Source organism: Salmo trutta, chromosome 39, assembly GCF_901001165.1.
Source record: "Salmo trutta chromosome 39, fSalTru1.1, whole genome shotgun sequence".
Lineage (NCBI taxonomy): Eukaryota > Metazoa > Chordata > Actinopteri > Salmoniformes > Salmonidae > Salmo > Salmo trutta.
In genome coordinates, this window is record NC_042995.1 from 6,931,547 (window position 1) to 6,951,540 (window position 19,994).

The following is a 19,994-nucleotide window of genomic DNA, read 5'->3' on the forward strand; positions in this document are numbered from 1 at the left end:
ACAAGCTTTAAAATCAGGAACTAGCCTAGTGTTAGGAGCAGGTGGAATCTGCTGGGAAGTTTGAATATTCAATCAATGAGTAGCTTCAAGATGTAGTTAGATTTGAATAAAGACAGCTGATGTTGGGAAATCCTGCCGTTGCAGATTCCACCTAACCCAACTGATCAAGTCAACATATTCATAAGACACCGAGGGGCTATTCAAACACACAGGGTTTCTCAACTCCAGTCCTCAAACACCCACTGTCCATGCAGGTTTTCATTTCAACCAATCAAAGCTTCCTTCAGATAACTGAATGCCCTTACCAACCACATATCAATGTATATAACATCCATAACACAGTGAGCGAGTCCCCAGGATGAGCTTTGAGAAACCCTGCACTACCAGTAAAAGTTCCAGTAAGTAACACACTAACAGACAGGGACAGGAGAGGGGGTTGAGCCAGTGACAGGTATAGTCCAGGTAGTTAGTTACCTGTAGCATTGAGCAGGTCCAGGAGGAAGGACCTCTTGTCACCGTCCTCGACCCACACCACCTTCTGGGTGATGTTCTCGGAGGTGGAGCCCACACGTCCCACCGCCAGGAAGATGTACTCCTCCAGGAAGTCACGCGCCAGGATCTGACCGGGGGGGTTTGTGTTATTGTTGTGGAGCCAACATGGAGGATAGTTTATTAAATGTGTGTGGAAAGGTGGGAGAGGACAAATAACACCGTCCTTCTTTCCTCATTAACCACAATACTTTTGACAAATACATAAGCCATTGTGGGGACTGGAGAGTAACAAATATTGTCCATGTACCATGATCTCTTTAGGAAAGGGAGTTGAACACCATGTGGGCGTGTACCTGGATCTCCTTGGGGAAGGTAGCGCTGAACATCATGGTCTGACGGATGCCTTTAGGGGGCATGGTGTCCTGCTCCACGATGCGTCTGATCTGGGGCTCAAAACCCATGTCCAACATCCTGTCAGCCTCATCCAGCACCAGGTAACTAACAGAGAGACAGGGTCAGGGATTGGCTGTAGACCTGTTTTCCCATCATAGAGACTCATGGGTATGTAGGATTCCTTTCCTGTCCAGCAGGCCAATTCAACTAATCAATAGTCTGTTAAAACCTGTTATGGATAGGGGGCAGTATTTTCACAGCCGGATAAAAAACGTACCCGATTTAATCTGATTATTACTCCTGCCCAGAAACTAGAATATGCATATAATTATTAGCTTTGGATAGAAAACACTCCAACGTTTCTAAAACTGTTTGAATGGTGTCTGTGTATAACAGAACTCATTTGGCAGGCCAAAACCTGAGAAGATTCCAAACAGGAAGCGCCCTCTCTGACCATTTGCCCTCCTTGATCATCTCTATCCAATACAGGGGATCTCTGCTGTTACGTGACACTTCCTACAGCTCCCATGGGCTCTCAGAAGACGGCAAAAAGCTGAATGACGTAATTCCAAGCCCTGGCTGAAAAGCTTTAGCACATTTGCTAAGTGGTCTATCAGCGGAAAATGGGACTCATGCTCGTGCACGAGACGACCCCATGTTTTTATTCTATCGTCTTTGAACGGATACAACGACTCCCGGTCGGAATATTATCGCTTTTTTACGAGAAGATTAGCATAAAAATTGATTTTAAACAGCGGTTGACATGCTTCGAAGTACGGTAATGGAATATTTAGAATTTTTTTGTCACGAAATGCGTCGTGCTCGTAACCCTTCTTTACCATTCGGATAGTGTCTTGAACGCACAAACAAAACGCTGCTGTTTGGATATAACAATGGATTATTTGGGACCAAACCAACATTTGTTATTGAAGTAGAAGTCCTGGGAGTGCATTCTGACGAAGAACACCAAAGGTAATCAAACTTTTCTAATAGTAAATCGGAGTTTGGTGAAGGCTAAAAACTTGCTGGGTGTCTAAATAGCCCAGCCATCACGGCTAGCTATCTACTGAGAATATTGCAAAATGTGCTTTCACCGAAAAGCTATTTTAAAATTGGACAGAGTGCATAGAGGAGTTCTGTATCTATAATTCTTAAAATAATTATGTTTTTTGTGAACGTTTATCGTGAGTAATTTAGTAAATTCACCGGAAGTTTGCGGGGGGTATGCTAGTTCTGAACGTCACATGCTAATGTAAAAAAGCTGTTTTTTGATATAAATATGAACTTGATTGAACAAAACATGCATGCATTGTATAACATAATGTCCTAGGGTTGTCATCTGATGAAGATCAAAGGTTAGTGCTGCATTTAGCTGTGGTTTTGTTTTTTGTGACATTATGTGCTAGCTTGAAAAATGGGTGTCTGATTATTTCTGGCTGGGTACTCTGCTGACATAATCTAATGTTTTGCTTTCGCTGTAAAGCCTTTTTGAAATCGGACAGTGTGGTTAGATAAAGGAGAGTCTTCTCTTTAAAATGGTGTAAAATAGTCATATTGTTGAAAAATTGAAGTTTTCGGATTTTAGAGGAGTTTTTGGCGCCGCGCCCATCATTGGATATTGGAGCAGGTGTTCCGCTAGCGGAACGTCTAGATGTAAGAGGATAAGCTGCATCAGGAGAGTTTGAGCTGGGCTACGCAATATGGTCTCAGCTCTTGCTTGCACTCTAATGGACTAGGTGGAATGAACCATATTGTACGCAATTAATCTAGAGCACTATTTGCACAGCACTAGTATTACTAGAGAACGTTGGTTATGTAATTATTACCCCAGAATGTCTTATTCCAGAGGACAATTCAGATGGGTTACGTATATTTCCCCAAACTGCCCCGTAGTTAATTATTTTCCTACTCAATAAATTGACAATGACGGAAGCCTGGAGGTTTTTAATTCTAGGTGTGAAGATATATTTCAACATGTCCAGGTGACAACAGGCTACACTGATATCTAGAGCTTAGCTCCCAAGTTTCTAAACCATACCAAGCCATCTTTGGATTGAGGAAGTACAATCATAAGGATATTTTAGCGGTCTGCAGTAGAAAACTTCCTAAAAAGGCACCCGGGTCTACAGATGCGAGCTAAATAGCAGACTTGCGATGCATTTTTCGGCTATGGATGAGAAAGGGAAGTTGTCATTTCCAAAAGTTTAGCTACTTTGCGATCTATTAACAGCAAGGGTTGGATTAACCTCTCTTGGGTAGGGGGCAGTATTTTCACGGCCGGACGAAAAACGTACCCAAATTAAAACGGCCTACTACTCGGGCCCAGGAACAAGAATATGCATATGAAGTTTTTAAACTGTTTGAATGATGTCTGAGTATAACAGAACTGATATGGCAGGCAAAAACCTGAGAAAAATCTAACCAGGAAGTGGGAAATCTGGTGCTTCTAGTCCTTTCAAGTCATTGCCTATCGAACACAGTGACTTAGGGTTCATTTTGCACTTCCTAAGGCTTCCACTAGATGTCAACAGTCTTTAGAAAGTTGTTTGAGGCGTGTATGGTGAACAGAGAGCCAACAAAGGAAGTTGGAAGTTGTTGACTCAGGAAAGCACATGAGTTCATTGGCACGCATTCACGTGAGGGGTAGCTGTGTTCCAAAACGTTTTTCAAGACATTGCAATCGTCCGGTTGGAATATTATTGAAGTTCTAAGTTAAAAGGCACTAAAGATTGATGCTATACAACATTTGGCATGTTTGAACGAACGTAAATCTAACTTTTTTTTTAGACTTTTCGTTGTGACATTTTGGCCGCGCTTCCTATACTTGGAGTAGCTTACTGAACGCGCAAACAACAAGGAGCTATATGGACATAAATTATGGACTTTATCGAACAAAACAACATTTGTGGACCTGGGATTCCTGGAAGTGCCTTCTGATGAAGATCAAAAGGTAAGTGAATTTCTAATGCTATTTATGATTTTAGATGACTCCAAAATGGCGGGTATCTGTATTGCTTGATGTCTTTTTCTGAGCGCAGTACTCAGATTATTGCAAAGTGTGCTTTCCCCGTGAAGCTTTTTTGAAATCTGTCACAGCGGTTGCATAAAGGAGATGTTCATCTATAATTCTTTGAATAACAGTTTAATATTTTATCAACGTTTATGATGAGTATTTTTGTAAATTGTAGTGCTGATTCACCGGGAGTATTGGAGGCAAAATATTTTCTGAACATCACGCGCCAATGTAAAAGGCTGTTTTTGGATATAAATATCAACTTGATCGAATAAAAAATGCATGTACTGTGTAACATGATGTCCTAGGAGTGTCATCTGATGAAGATCGTCAAAGGTTAGTGCATAATTTTAGCTGGTTTTCTGGTTTTTGTGACGCCTGTCCTTGCTAGGAAAATGGCTGTGTGGTTTTTCTTGTGTTTGAACTGTCCTAACATAATCTAACTTTATGCTTTCGCCGTAAAGCCTTTTTGAAATCGGACAATGTGGTTACATTAAGGAGACGTGCATCTTTAAAATGGTGTAAAATAGTCGTATGTTTGAGAACTTTGAATTATGACATTTTGTGGTTTTGAATTTGGCGCTCTGATTTTTCATTGGCTGTTGAATAGTGTGAACCGTGGCTAGCGTCCCACCTCCCCAAGAGAGGTTAAATAGGCACAAAAAAAAACAATATTCAATTAATTGCCACAAAACCTATAAACAAAAGCATTCACTGAAAGTTGGTACATGATAGATAGATAGATTTGTGTTTAACCTCTATGGGACCCCTTCCCGTTCTCATCCCGTTAACGGGATTGAATTTGACAACAGCCAGCAGAAAATCAAAGCGCCAAATTTAAAACAGCTAAAATCTCATTATTCCATTTTCTCAAACAATCAACTATTTTACACCATTTTAAGGATAAACTTCTCGTTAATCTAACCACATTGTCCGATTTCAAAAAGGCTTTTCGGCAAAAGCATAAAATTAGATTATGTTAGGACACAAACTTCACAAGAAACACCACAGCCATTTTCCAAGCAACTAGATGCATCACAAAAACCCAAAACACAGCTAAATGAAGCACTAACCTTTGACGATCATCATCAGATGACACTCCTAGGACATTATATTACACAATACATGTTTTGCTCGATAATGTTCATATTTATATCCAAAAACAGCATTTTACATTGGCGCGTAATATTGAGAAATGTTTTCCCTCCAAACTTGACGGTGAATCAGCACAATGAGCACACACAGTACGTAAATTCTCATCGTAAACATTGATCAATATAGAAGTGTTATGCACTGAATTATAGATACACTTCTAAATGCAATCGCTTTGTCAGATTTCAAAAAAGGTTCACGGCGAAAGCACAATTTGTAATCTGAGTACAGCCCAGATGACACTAACAACTAGCAAACAGAAACCCGCCATCTTGGAGTCAATAAAACTAAGAAATTACATTATAAATATTCACTTACCTTTGATTATCTTCATCAGAAGGCACTCCCAGGAATCCCAGTTCCACAATAAATGTTCGATAAAGTTCCGATTTATTTAAAAATAATCAATTTTGTTCGCGCGTTAGGTTCACTATCCAAATCCAATACGCGCGTGCTTACTTAGTCCAGACGAAAAGTCAAAAAAGTTATACTACAGTTTGTAGAAACATGTCAAACGATGTATAGAATCAATCTTTAGGTTGTTTTTATCATATACCTTGAATAAAATTCCAACCGGACCTATCCGTTCTCTTTAGGAGTGAATATGAACTCAGCTCGCTCCCAAGTCATTGCGCATGACTTGAACCCATGCCTTATAATGGGACACCAGTTTACCACATCTGGTATTCCCTTCAAATTCACCATAGAATCTTCAAACACCGTTCTAAAGACTGCTGACATCTAGTGAAAGCTTTAGACTGTATACAGTCAAGGCAATCACTTGAAAGGACTACAAGCACCAGACTTCCCACTTCCTGCTTGGATTGTCTCAGGTTTTTACCTGCCATATGAGTTCTGTTATACTCACAGACACCATTCAAACAGTTTTAGAAACTTCAGAGTGTTTTCTATCCAAATCTACTACTAATATGCATATTCTAGTTTCTGGGACAGAGTAGTAACCTGTTTAAATTTGGTACGTTTTTCATCCGGCCGTGAAAATACTACCCCCTAGCCCTAAGAGGTTAACCTGTTAGGGTATAGGGGGCAGTATTTTCACGGCTGGATAAAAAAATGTACCCGATTTAATCTGGTTACTAATCCTACCCAGTAACTACAATATGCATATACTTATTATATATGGATAGAAAACACCCTAAAGTTTCTAAAACTGTTTGAATGGTGTCTGTGAGTATAACAGAACTCATTTGGCAGGCAAAACCCTGAGACAGATTCTGACAGGAAGTGGATACCTGATGTGTTGAATTGACTTTAAGCCTATACCATTGAAAAACAAAGGGGCTGAGGAATGTTTTGGCACTTCCTATTGCTTCCACAAGATGTCCCCAGCCTTTACAAAGTGTTTTGAGTCTTCTACAGTGAGATCTGACCGAAGAAGAGCCTTGGAACGGTGATGGCCCATTAGACACCTGGCGCGCGAGTTCATGTTGGGTACTCTCATTCCGAAACGTTTTAAAAGAGAACCCAATGGTCCGCCTTGAATTTTATGTTCTGGTTAAAAAAGGCCCTAATGATTTATGCGATACAACGTTTGACATGTTTGAACGAACGTAAATATATTTTTTCCGTTCGTGAAGTGAAGTCCGGCTGGCTTAGATCATGTGCTAACAACACGGAGGTTTTTGGACATAAATGATGAGCTTTTTTGAACAAAACTACATTCGTTATGGACCTGGGATTCTTTGGAAGTGACATCTGATGAAGAGAATCAAAGGTAATGGATTATTTACATAGTATTTTCGATTTTAGATCTCTCCAACATGGCGGTTAGTCTATCGCAATGCGTATTTTTCTGGGCGCAGTGCTCAGATTATTGCAAAGTGTGATTTCCCAGTAAGGTTAATATTAAATCTGGCAAGTCGATTGCGTTCAAGAGATGTAAATCTATAATTCTTTGAATGACAATATAATATTTTACCAATGTTTTCTAATATTAATTCATTATTTTGTTGTCATGACTTGACTGCCGGTATTGGAGGGAAACGATTTCCTGAACATCAACGCCATAGTAAAACGCTGTTTTTAGATATAAATATGAACTTGATAGAACTAAAAATGCATGCATTGTCTAACAATGTCCTAGGAGTGTCATCTGATGGAGATTGTAAAAGGTTAGTGCATAATTTTAGCTGATTTTATGGTTTTGGTGACGCCTGTCTTTGAATCGACAATACATTACACACAGCTATTGTCAATGTACTCTCCTAACATAACCTAACTTTATGCTTTCCCCGTAAAACCTTTTTGAAATCGGACAACGTGGTTAGATTAAGGAGATGTTTATCTTTCAAAGGGTGTAAGTTAGTTGTATGTTTGAGAAATTTGAATTTTGACATTTATTTGGTTTCAAATTTGCCGCTCTTGAAATGCACCTGCTGTTGATAGGGTGCGCCACGGGTGGCACGCTAACGTCCCACATAGCCCCAAGAAGTTAAAACCCATCTAATCAGTTATTGTTTCTTGCTCAAACCACGAGCAATGCCTGTCAAACTCTGACAAGACAGGGATCGAGTCGCACAGGACTAATATTATCAGAGGACTTTGGAGATAGTCGAAAAATGCTAGGTTTTTCCACCTGGATTTATTACTCTCCTGCTATTTAAAAATGACTGACATGGAAGATTTGAACAGGACTTAAATTACAGATGTGGTGATTTGTTCACATAACTCCCATCTCTCCCAGTAAAACTAATCCCATCTCTCCCAGTAAAACTAATCCAATGCGAATAGGGCTTAGGTTATTCATCTAGGTAAAGTGCCTAGTGACTGGGCCTTTGTAACTTGTCTGCACCTTTCAAAAACAATGAAGTCAAAAACCAGACGCTATGTCTGGGACAGCTCAGTCTGCCAGCAGTCCAGACTGTTGGAAGTCTACTCACTTGCAGTAGTCGAGGCCAATCTTGCCCCTCTCCATCATGTCCACCAGGCGTCCAGGTGTAGCCACCAGCAAGTGACAGCCTCGCTCCAGGTCTCTGATCTGCTGGCCAATGTCAGCCCCTCCGTACACCACACAAGGACGCACACGGGACCGGTATGCAAACTACAGCAGGAGAGAGGGGTGGAAGAGGGTGAATACAGGGTACAGAGAGCGAGAAGGGTAAATACGGGGTACAGAGAGCGAGAGAGAAGGGAGAGGGGGAATACGGGGTACAGAGAGAGAAAGGAGAACACAAACAATGATTGTGTGTTACACTGCAGTTCCCTAATACCAACCTTGGCTGGTTGGCCGTCAACACAAAAACAGAGACAAAGAGATAGAGGCCCACTGGCAGACCGCTACCGACCTAGCTGGTATTGGTGCTGATGGGATGTCTGTCCTCTCTGTGTGTGTGGTCACATTGCGTGGGTGTGTCAAGCATTTTGCTACACCCGCAATAACATCCCAGGTGAGAGGGGGGCAGTTGCTTACCTTTCTGGCCTCTTCGTAGATCTGCAGGGCCAGTTCTCTGGTGGGGGCCAGGACCAGAGCGAGGGGGTACTGCTTACGGCGACCATACTTTCCATTGTCCTGTCCTCCAGACTTCTGAGCAGCGAGGGCTTCTCCTGGGCCTTCAGTGTAAATCTGACTCAGTACAGGCAACAGGAAAGCGGCAGTCTTACCGGAACCTGAGAGACCAGTTTATATTAGTCATATACCTATACTTAAATCAACTACAGTACAATACAGTTGTTGTAAGTCATATCTGCATATAGCTCTCCAGACCAATCCAATTTGGAGTGGTTCTAGTTCACTCTGGTTCTAACCTGTCTGGGCGCAGGCCATCAGGTCCCTCTTGTTCTTGATGATTGGAATGGCGTACTTCTGGACCGGAGTGGGCCGAGTGTAGCGGGTCAGGGCGATGTTACTCATAATGATCTCTCCCATCTCTACGTCTTGGAACTGAAATACAAAGACAAACAAGTCACTCAAATGAACACCAAACAGCTTTAACCAGTCACTCAAATGAACATCAAACAGCTTTCACACAACTCTGTTTCAGGGGGAAGGGGGGGGGGGGGGGGGGGATATGTGCAGGGAGATCAACAGCACCACACAAGCTGCTCAGTAGATCCTATGGGAAACACTTCTGGTTTTGAAAAATACTAACAAAATGCTGACTAATAGGACATGAGGGCTACTGGATCTAAGACAGGGTTATTTGGCTAGAATACTTGGGGACTCACGCTGTCAATGTGATGGGGGCAGTTTTGGCCAGTGGCCTCAACGGGAATGTCGTCGTAATTGTCAAAGTTAATCCCTGTGTTGCCACCAGCGAACAGCTCCCTGGGGAGAAGCAGAAACACAGAAGGTCAGGAAAGTGACAGAGAAAGGTCTACTTGACCATTTTAACAAGAGGGATATTGATGAAGGACAGGGATAGCGGATAGTGATGTATTGTAAAATGACAATGGTAAGTCCTCATTATTGAAATATCATTAGTATGCAGAAAGCGGGGGGGGGGGGGTTAGGTTACTACTCACTGTTCCAGGCGCTCATTGGCCTGAGTGGGTTTGGACCAGTCCTCGTCATCCCTGGACTCCTCCACCCAGCGGCTGTTTCCACTGCCTCCAAACCCTCCACGCGGGTAACTGTCAAGCAGAACATAACCACAGGGGTCAGGAAAGCTAGCTTGCTAACGAGTTGCCTCATGGTACAGCACTGAACTCTGAGGAACCTGAGAGCTGTTGGCTGAGGGCTTGGGGGTGAAATCTCTAGTCTTCTCACCTTCCTCGGGGCGCACTCCCGCCGTTGTTGAAAAAAGCAGACTTCCCCCTGTCGGGACGCGCGCCGAAGCTGGTGTAGGCATCTTTAGTTGTGTTCCACCCGCCGCCATCTTTGTTGTCGTAGACGCCAAACATGCCAGCGTTCTGCATAGGCTGTACTGGGTTGTAGGACCCGCCCCTGCGGAAACCTCCACCCCCCCTGCCCCTCTCCATGCGAGGCGGGCCACTGTTGTACCGGTTACCCCCATTCATGCGGTTGTCGTGGTAACCATTCTGCACGAAGCCGTTGTTGCGTCCACCGTCCCAACCGCCAGGCGTATCTTGGGTAAAAACAGAAAGGAAATAGAGGGGAGACATGGTGACTCCCATAGTACAAGAGGGTTTCCTCCTCATACGCTGTCAATACAATACTTTGTCTATTGGTCCATTTGCACAGATATTCTTTAGTTGTTGCTGTCACAGTACCCAATCTGACAGACACCACAGGCTGGGAGCAACACGGGGCAGCGGGCAGAGCAGCACTCCTAGAGCACCTAGAGGTAAAGTGCCTTGCTCAAGGGCACAACGGCGGTAGGCAGTAACGGACCCTGTAGGAAGAGAGATTTGGACCAAGTAGGCCTAGTTCCATTTCAGCCTCTAGCTACTTCCCCTTAGCCTTTCTATGTTCACAGATTAGAACAAACTGGATGGCTGTAAGAAATGTGTTGAGGTCCTTTAGAGCTAGTAGGGGTTAGGGGCACAATGGAACCACGCCCTTCTTGGTTCATTTGACTTTCACATCCCAGACACCCACCACTTGTTACGTATGGATGCCTCTGAAAAGGGAAATATTTCATTTAAAAATGACCCGGCTTATTTTCCCAGTAAACAATACACAATCCATACAATAAAACAGTCTACACAAGTCAATAATTTGGCCCATTAACTAGGGTCCCGATTAAGGAACATTTGTTATGCAAGCAGCATTAATTTGCTAATACCTACCACTTTCAATTCCACACACAAATAAATGGAAGCCTTGCAATTAAGCAGTATGTTGGAATGACATAACTAATGGAGGCTGATTGTTGTTTGAACAAAATGTAAGCATGTGAGCAGATGCCAACACCCTTAATGCAGGAAAAAGCCAGTCATGTCTTCGTTTCACCCATGAGAATGTGGTTTTAAAGATGTAATTTGAGAGCCTCCAGTCCCCTTGTCGAAATGCACGTGTCCTTGTTTTCTAATTGAGTGAGACCACTGTTCTGGTAGGCAATTTAATTAAAACATGCAGAATAAAATAAAGATAACGTTTAAAATTAAAAAACGCCAGAGCTTCCCTCAGCCAAAGAGCGGACTGTGAAGGGACTTACAGCTTCCTGGTGCCATTGACAAAGCGCTCGGTCTAGAGAAAGCATCTGCTGCAAAAAAAAACAAAAAAAAACAACGTCATGGGGGGAGGGGCTTCATGATGAAAACATGCTGCCGATGTACTGCGAATGTTGGCCAGTAAGAGCACGGAAATGGAGTGGTTGATGGTTTGTCAAAGCAGTTCGCAGATGCTGTCACAAAATGGACTCCAGGACATTGGATATGCACGGTTGTGTGTCTGTCTTCCTGTAGTGTCTTTTGGGATGAGATAAAAACAAGCGGCTGGCTATATAAGATGGGGATTCTAACGCAACCTTTACGCCACTGTTTCAAACAAGTGGAGAAAATCAATACACCCGGGTCACCCTCTAGCTGACCTTGTCCCAGCCCAGCAAGAATTTATTGTCAAGATAAAACTAAAGCTAATTGTCTGCTTTTTAGTTGAGGGAATTTCACAGCATTGTTGCTAGCTCAATCAATTTAGTAAATGTTTATTATGGGCCACTACAATGCATTATGGCATTCTTGACCACTAGGGGGCCAGGGCATTTTTACGGTGTCCAACTGGCATACCTCAGAGGTGGTAGTGTTGATGGGGGGGACGACACTTACCAATTTTGGAAGCCTCTTGGTTCCGTAAATGAGGTGGAATGTAACAGGTCCCTAGAGAGACAGACTTGTGAACACAAGGGCAGTACTGTATACAAAACGGACAAACAGGTCTAATGGGTTCCTAGTCTTATTCTAGGGATGTCTCAATCCCTTTAATTTAATAGGGATTAAGTAGCCTATCTGGCCTGTTTGATTAAACAAAAAACTACTGAAAACTGTCTTGTACCCCAAATGAGGAAAATTAACTTAAATGGCGTTTACGCAATCTCATAAATGATAAGAGCATGAATTGGCTAAAAATAAATAAGTGAAATTAAAATGACTTGATGGCATCTTATACCTAAATGAACCTAGTAATACAGTGATGGAAATGTGAGTCACTCCCAATAGTTTAAAGCTCCCTACTCTAGTCTCTCTCCCACAAAGGCCAATGATGTCAGGACTGGGATGTTCCGTGGGCCTGTGATTGGACAGTAACAATAATTTATCTGCAGATTCCTGCAGAACACCAACTCAGCTCGACTTCAGACCACTTCTAAGGTCTTAAAACATCTGACAAGTTTTTGACTTTTGGGTATGAACTATCCATTAAAAAGGCCACCTGGGGGGGGGTTAGATTCAGTCCTTGAACCACCCAATGGCCCTGAAGGAAAGGATAAGAGTGAAGGCTGCTTCAGACCAAGTGATCATAAAAGAAAAGGATCACCATAACACAACCTAGATGTCCTTTGGCTCAAAGAGTAGAGATCACTTACTGCCAGTGCCTCCGCCCTGCCCGTCAGCATTGTTCAAGCCTAGGACAGCAAGCTGAAATAGAAAATGAAACGTACAGTTAGGTACTACAGTAAACACTGTTACGGATAAATGTAATTCGAAACATGCATATAGGACAGTAAGCTGCAAGACAAAGGGTGACAAACTGGGTAACACTCCATCTATAGATGCTCTACAGTAACATTTCAACTAACAATCTACTAACCCTAACCCTTTCCCTAACCTACACCAGCAGTTGCTTATCAACAGATGGTCACACTATCCAAATAAAGTGTCAAACTGTTGATCTCCAGAAAGACATGAATATCCCTTATACTACAGTGCTTCCCCATTACACATATGTGAAGCAGGGAACTCCCCTGTCTAGTTGTTGCCCCCCACCACCACAATCCAATTACAGTAAGTTTCAATTGTACATTTTGCAGAGCAGTCTACCGTGGGTGTACCTTTGCAAGCAACCAAATATAGTTTCTTACAAGGCAGACACTCAAAACTGCCAATAGGCTAGAACAGGGCTGCACAACCGTCTTCCTGGAGATCTACCGTCCAACCCTAATTTAACACCCGTTTCTACCATTTAGCTGCTCAACAAGACCTTAACTAGCTGAATCAGATATGCTAAATTTGGGTTGGACTGAAAACCTACAGGACAGTAGATGTCCAGGAAGAAAGTTGGGCAGCCCTGGGCTACAGGAATACAGACCCAAAACTAGGGTGTTTGGTGAGGGAGAAATAATGGACCAAGGAAAATAGTTTTAAAAAAACACAGTAATCAAATCTGTTTTCACTAAAAGAAAAACATAGCATTTTTAAACAAAGTATCAGCGGTTACCCAATGTCCAAAAATCCCAATACTGTATTTTATGAAACACTAACACAAAAGTATGTGGACACCCCTTCAAATTAGTGGATTTCAGCCACACCCGTTGCTGACAGGTGTATAAAATTGAAAACACCGCCATGCAATCTCCATAGACAAACACTGACAGTAGAATGGCCTCACTGAAGAGACCAATGACTTTCAACGTGGCACTGCCATAAGAGGCCACCTTTCCAGCAAGTCAGTTCGTTACATTTCTGGCCTGCAAGAGTTGCCCCAGTCAACTTTAAGTGCTGTTATTGTGAAGTGGAAACGTCAAGAAGCAAGTGGTAGGCCACACAAGCTCACAGAACGGGACTGCTGAAGCAAGTACAAATCTGTCCTCGGTTGCAACACTCACTACCGAGTTCCAAACTGCCTCTGGAAGCATCAGCACAAGAACTGGCCTGCTGGCCCCCCTACCTCTGAGGAAGCACAGTTCCCGCTCAGCCCAGTCAAAACTGTTTGCTGCTCTGGCACCCCTATGGTGGAACAAGCTCCCTCACGACGCCAGGACAGCGGAGTCAATCACCACCTTCCGGAGACACCTGAAACCCCACCTCTTTAAGGAATACCTGGGATAGGATAAAGTAATCCTTCTAACCCCCCCCCCCTAAAAATATTTAAATGCACTATTGTAAAGTGGTTGTTCCACTGGATATCATAAGGTGAATGCACCAATTTGTAAGTCGCTCTGGATAAGAGCGTCTGCTAAATGACTTAAATGTAAATGTAACCGTTAGTCAGGAGCTTCATGAAAAGGGTTTCCATGGGCCTAAGATCCCCACGCGCAACGCATCGGCTGGAGTGGTGTAGAGCTTGCCTCCTTTGGACTCTGGAGCAGTGGAAACACGTGATTTGGTTTGATGAATCATGTTTCACCATCTGGCAGTCCGATGGACAAATCTGGGTTTGGTAGATTATTGGAGGACCAAAAAAAGCCGATAACGATTAATCGGCAGATTTTTTTTAACATTTATTTGTAATAATGACAATTACAACAATACTGAATGAACGCTTATTTGAACTTAATATAATACATAAATACTATCAATTTAGCCTCAAATAAATAATGAAACATGTTCAATTTGGTTTAAATAATGCAAAAACAAAGTGTTGGAGAAGAAAGTAAAAGTGCAATATGTGCCATGTAAAAAAGCTAATGTTTAAGTTCCTTGCTCAGAACATGAGAACATATGAAAGCTGGTGGTTCCTTTTAACATGAGTCTTCAATATTCCCAGGTAAGAAGCTTTAGGTTGTAGTTATTATAGGAATTATAGGACTATTTCTCTCTATACCATTTGTATTTCATATACCTTTGACTATTGGATGTTCTTATAGACACTTTAGTATTGCCAGTGTAACAAGCACAGCTTACGTCCCTCTCCTCGCCCCTACCTGGGCTCGAACCAGGAACACATCGAAAACAGCCACCCTCGAAACATCGTTACCCATCGCACCACAAAACCTGCGGCCCTTGCAGAGCAAGGAGAATAACTACTCCAAGTCTCAGAGCAAGTGACGTTTTAAACGCTATTAGCGCGCACCCCGCTAACTAGCTAGCCATTTCACATCGGTTACACCAGCCTAATCTCGGGAGTTGATAGGCTTGAAGTCATAAACAGCTCAATGCTTGAAGCACAGCGAAAAGCTGCTGGCAAACGCACAAAAGCGCTGTTTGAAAACTTACGAGCATGCTGCTGCCTACCATCGCTCAGTCAGACTGCTCTATAAAATATCTAATTATAACATAACACAGAAATACGAGCCTTTGGTCATTAATATGGTCGAATCCGGAAACTATAATTTCGAAAACAAAACGTTTATTCTTTCAGTGAAATACGGAACCATTCCGTATTTTATCTAACGGATGGCATCCCCAAGTCTAAATATTGCTGTTACATTGTACAACCTTATGTCATAATTATGTACAATTCTGGCAAATTAATTACGGTCTTTGTTAGGAATAAATGGTCTTCACACAGTTCGCAACGAGCCAGGCGGCCCAACTGCTGCACATACCCTGACTGCTTGCACAGATTTCCCTAGTTATAAGAAATTCATGTTAGCAGGCAATATTAACTAAATATGCAGGTTTAAAAATATATACTTGTGTATTGATTTTAAAGAAAGGCATTGATGTTTATGGTTAGGTACACATTGGTGCAACGACAGTGTTTTTTCGCGAATGCGCTTGTTAAACATCACCCGTTTGTCGAAGTACCGTAATTTCCGGACTATTAAGTGCACCTGAATATAAGCCACACCCACTGAATTTAAAAATATATATTATTTTGAACATAAATAAGCCGCAGGTGCCTACTGGTACATTGAAACAAATGAACTTTACACAGGCTTTAACGAAACACAGCTTGTAACAAAAAATAAAAAATTAGCAGTGAGCTTTAGTTGTCTTTTTGCACCGAGTCAATTCCTCACGCTGCTGTTTCCAACGTCTTATCATCGGCTCATTAAGACCAAGCTCCCGTGCAGCAGCTCTATTTCCTTTTCCAACAGCCAGATCAATCGCCTTCAACTTGAAAGCTGCATCATATGCATTTCTCCGTGTCTTTGCCATGACGAGGGTGACAAAATGACTACCGTAATCAGAATGATGGGAAGTTTGAGAGCGCTCGATTTAATCTAAACAGTAAACAAAAAAGTTGTTTGACCTTAGACCAATGATATTGCCGAACGGGTTAACGAAAGCTTCATGCCGCCAAAAAACGGAGCACGTCACAGAATGTGTTTAAAAAAATAATAATAATAATTGAAAGCGGGAAAAATCCATATATTAGCCGCGTCATTGTTTAAGCCGCGAGGTTCAAAGCCTGGGAAATAAGTTGCGGCTTATAGTCCGGAATTTACGGTAGGCTGTGATTCGATGAGAAATTAACAGGCACCGCATCGATTATATGCAACGCAGGACACGCTAGATGAACTAGTAATATCACCAACCATGTGTAGTTAACTAGTGATTATGTTAAGATTGATAGTTTTTTATAAGATAAGTTTAATGCTAGCTAGCAACTTACCTTGGCTTCTTGCTGCCCTCGCGTAACAGGTAGTCAGCCTGCCACGCAGGCTCCTCATGGAGTGCAATGTAAGGCAGGTGGTTAGAGCGTTGGACTAGTAACCGGAAGGTTGCAAAAACGAATCCCCGAGCTGACAAGGTAAAAATCTGTCATTCTGCCCCTGAACAAGGCGGTTAACCCACCGTTCCTAGGCCGTCATTGAAAATAAGAATGTGTTCTTAACTGACTAGCCTAGTTAAATAAAGGTGTAAAAAACAATAAAATCGGCCACAATCGGTGTCCAAAAATACCGATTACCAATTGTTATGAATACTTGAAATCGGACCTAATTAAATCGGTCAACCTCTAGCCCTGACCTCAACTCCATCGAACACCTTTGGGATGAATTGGAACGCCGACTGCGATCCAGGCCTAATCACACAACATCATTGCCCGACCTCACTAATGCTTGTGGCTGAATGTAAGCAAGTCCCTGCAGCTATGTTTAACATCTAGTGGAAAGCCTTCCCAGAAGAGTGGAGGCTGTTGTAGCAGCAAAGGAGGGACCAACTCCATATTAATGCCTATGATTTTGAAATGAGATGTTCGACGAGCAGGTGTCCACATACTTTTGGCCATGTAGTGTACGTTATTAGACTAGTAGCTTTCCATGTTACAGTTCAGACTTAGTGAGAAGTGTGTGTGTTGGGTAAGTGTGTGGGGATGCTGAGAAGTGTGTCTTAAGCCTTCCGCATGCGTCGGCAAGTCAAACGAGTGTGCTCGTATACTCCCTTAAAAAAGACCTTCGCTTGAAAAACTAGAAAAGAGATGCAATAGTACTTTTTGTCCATCTTGAGACACCGTAGCCAGTATACACTTGGTCAAAATAGACAACAAGAAATCTGTAAATCGTCGAGGTTGTTGTTTTATTTATTTTTTTTACATCTAACAAAGAGTTTTGGTGCATTATTTCTAAAGTGAAAAATATTACTCTCATTGGAATGTCACACTTCATTGAAGAATCCATACTGCTGACCATTCACAGACAAAGGGGCGTGAACAGCTGGGGGGAAAAAATAGCCGAAAACCAAAATGAACAAAATCGTAACACTGTTGTTAAAATAAATGCACGAACTGTTCCAAATGATTGCAGATGGGAAGCATGCAGACGCCATTAGGCTGTGTGTGAGTGAGTGTAGGAGTGTATTAAGTATGTAATTTGCATAAAGTCGTGTAAAAAGTCACAAGCTAATTTCATAAATTGTTTCAAATTTTTGCAAACTCAGTTTGGTATAAAGCATTTAGATCTGTTAATATGACCACCCTACTTTCAATTGGGCTAAAATTACAGTAATGATGTATTCTGTACTGCCTGGTTTGCATATTAAGTGCCTAATTTGCATAACATAGCATTTTCAGTTAATAATTTATTATTTTTATTTGAATAATCTCTGTTCTACATCAGCCCTGAAAATGTCCTAACAGTATGAAATACTGGACAATGTGTTTAATTTAAGAAATCAGAAAATGTATTTGATGCCATTATTGACAATGACCTGTCTCAACCTTTTTAGATCACTTGAACGTTTGATATCAGCAATGGTAAATCCTATCATCAGAAAATAAAGTATTGTGTGTTCATGAGAAGCTTCTCTATAACATGCAATACAATGTGTAACACCAGAACCATAGCGTGATTTCGTTCCCTAACACCCTACCAAAACACTCCAATTACAGAGTTGGACTGGATTCTTCTCTGCTCAAATGTATATACTGCTACCGAAGTTCTTCCCCTCGAGTCCTTTGCTTTAACAGACAAATACAGGTTATCATGGAGCGTGACCAACATGGCTCAATGGGGGGTCTTATTTCCTGTGTCAAAATAAGTTGGCCCCCACCAACCCAACATCCTTTCACACTGCCAAGCACATGTCAAATATGCATCTGCTGACTATCAGACAATGTCATGACAGCTTACGAATTATGTTAGGTTTCATTTTCCATGTTTGACCATATTTAACATTGACAAATGCATTTACAGCAAGACTCATTTTTATAATGCTTCCATACCAAATTAATGGGTGTTTTCCTGGATACTGTAGGCTGGACTAACGTTACAGGTGACAAAAACAACTGGATGACTTAACAATGACAGGTTCTTTAACATGGCAACAAAAACCAAACAATGCAGTCGTTGCTAGCCAGCAACTGTGCAAAGCATAAACACGTTTTGTTCTTTCGGGATTAAAACAATGTGACAGTGACGCAGAAGAAAATGTAGCCAGCTAGCTTTCATGTTAGCGTACGTACCTAACGCTAACTAGAGGCCAAACTAGCAAGCAGGCTAACAATCATCAACTCAAGTGAATAAATGAAAGATACAAAAACATTTGAATGTCGCCAACATTGAACATAAGGTTTAGATTGCATGTTTTAGAGGTATAGTGAAGGAACAACCCAATCGTGAGAAATACTGCATTGTTGAACGTTCACCGCCATCGTCACCAACCATATTCACCCACCGGCCTCCATTTTACCCAGAGATTAGACAACACACGCAGTTACAGCTAACGTAGCTAGCGAGCAAAGCTAACCAGCTAGCTTGGTATCCACGACTGCATTTTCAGACTCGTTCTACTCATTTTTACGTGTTATAGATATCAACACAAATTTTTAAAACTCACCTGCTGTTCTAGACCGTGTAAATTTTCGACGGCCACATGACTCATAACTAAAGAATATTGAGGAAAAATGTTGTCGTCGAGAAGGGATCTCTTTGTTTGCCGGTTTGTCGACGTCCCTTAGGTTCGCTCGTCTTTTCTTCTTTTGTCAATTTCCGAATGAATGAAGCTTAAAGACACAGTTGCTATATTATATTACTGTAAATTATTTTTTGCTTATTTTCATGACACTATAGTTCGGTGGTCTAAAGCCTTTATACCGACACCGCTTACTAACTGGTGAAGGTGCGTGTCGTGGTGTAATGGAAGCTAGAAGCAGGAACCCAAAGCGAGATTTTATTGGTTGAGACAACCACAAAGAGCAGAGGACATTGCGCATATCGCGACATTTTATCACCCTTTCCAAAAAGTTTTTAAAAGTCTGGCTACATTTGTATAATTTGCTTGACTATTTCATATTCAATTGTGATGTTGTAAAAATCGACAGCGTCATAGTTGAATTAAAGATATTCAGTAGTATATGACAGTCAATACCTCATTCACTATCAGTCAAAAGTTTGGACATACCTAACATACTCATTCATTCAAGTCCTTTATTTTTTTCCTATTTTGTCCATTGAGAAAAATACTGGAATCATGTAGAAAAGTGTTAAACAACTCAAAATATATTTTAGATTTTTCAAAGTAGATTTTTTTTTTTTTAAAACATGAGCTGGCGCACACCCAGAATAATAGTTTGTGTGGAGGTGCTGACTAACTGCGAATAAACGATAAACTATCAAAATAAAGAGTCGCACACTCCATGTATAATCTCCCAGCAATTTAACGGGTATTTACCAACGTTTCGGCATCACTGCCTTCCTCAAGGTAATGTCATGAATTATTGAACCAGGTTATGTAGACACACTGCAATTAGTGTAACCAATGA

At 41.7% G+C, this 19,994-nt stretch overlaps 1 protein-coding gene and 1 long non-coding RNA gene across 9 annotated transcripts in view; both read right to left on the reverse strand.

Annotated features, from left to right (window-relative positions):
* LOC115179138 (ATP-dependent RNA helicase DDX3X) overlaps positions 1-19,424 on the reverse strand; it is a 25,047-nt gene extending 5,623 nt beyond the window's left edge. For 2 of the 8 annotated variants that reach the window (XM_029740427.1, XM_029740424.1), the window contains exons 1-12: positions 19,070-19,424; positions 12,493-12,544; positions 11,738-11,788; positions 11,128-11,175; positions 9,777-10,095; positions 9,533-9,640; positions 9,236-9,335; positions 8,816-8,951; positions 8,481-8,677; positions 7,951-8,111; positions 846-990; positions 475-619 (exon numbers count right to left, since the gene is read on the reverse strand). In XM_029740427.1, coding sequence (XP_029596287.1) covers positions 475-619; positions 846-990; positions 7,951-8,111; positions 8,481-8,677; positions 8,816-8,951; positions 9,236-9,335; positions 9,533-9,640; positions 9,777-10,095; positions 11,128-11,175; positions 11,738-11,788; positions 12,493-12,544; positions 19,070-19,114 — 1,507 coding nt within the window. In that variant the 5' untranslated portion in view covers positions 19,115-19,424. Of the gene's footprint in view, positions 1-474; positions 620-845; positions 991-7,950; positions 8,112-8,480; positions 8,678-8,815; positions 8,952-9,235; positions 9,336-9,532; positions 9,641-9,776; positions 10,096-10,240; positions 11,081-11,127; positions 11,176-11,737; positions 11,789-12,492; positions 12,545-19,069 lie in introns of those variants that run through there. The other 6 variants (XM_029740426.1, XM_029740429.1, XM_029740425.1 and 3 more) reach the window with 5 other exon arrangements.
* On the reverse strand, positions 4,487-6,111 carry LOC115179141 (uncharacterized). Its single transcript, XR_003872858.1, has 2 exons — positions 6,081-6,111; positions 4,487-4,654 (listed from the first exon to the last, which is right to left on the reverse strand). It is a non-coding gene; the product is annotated as an uncharacterized LOC115179141 (long non-coding RNA).
* Positions 19,425-19,994: the final 570 nt, after the last annotated feature.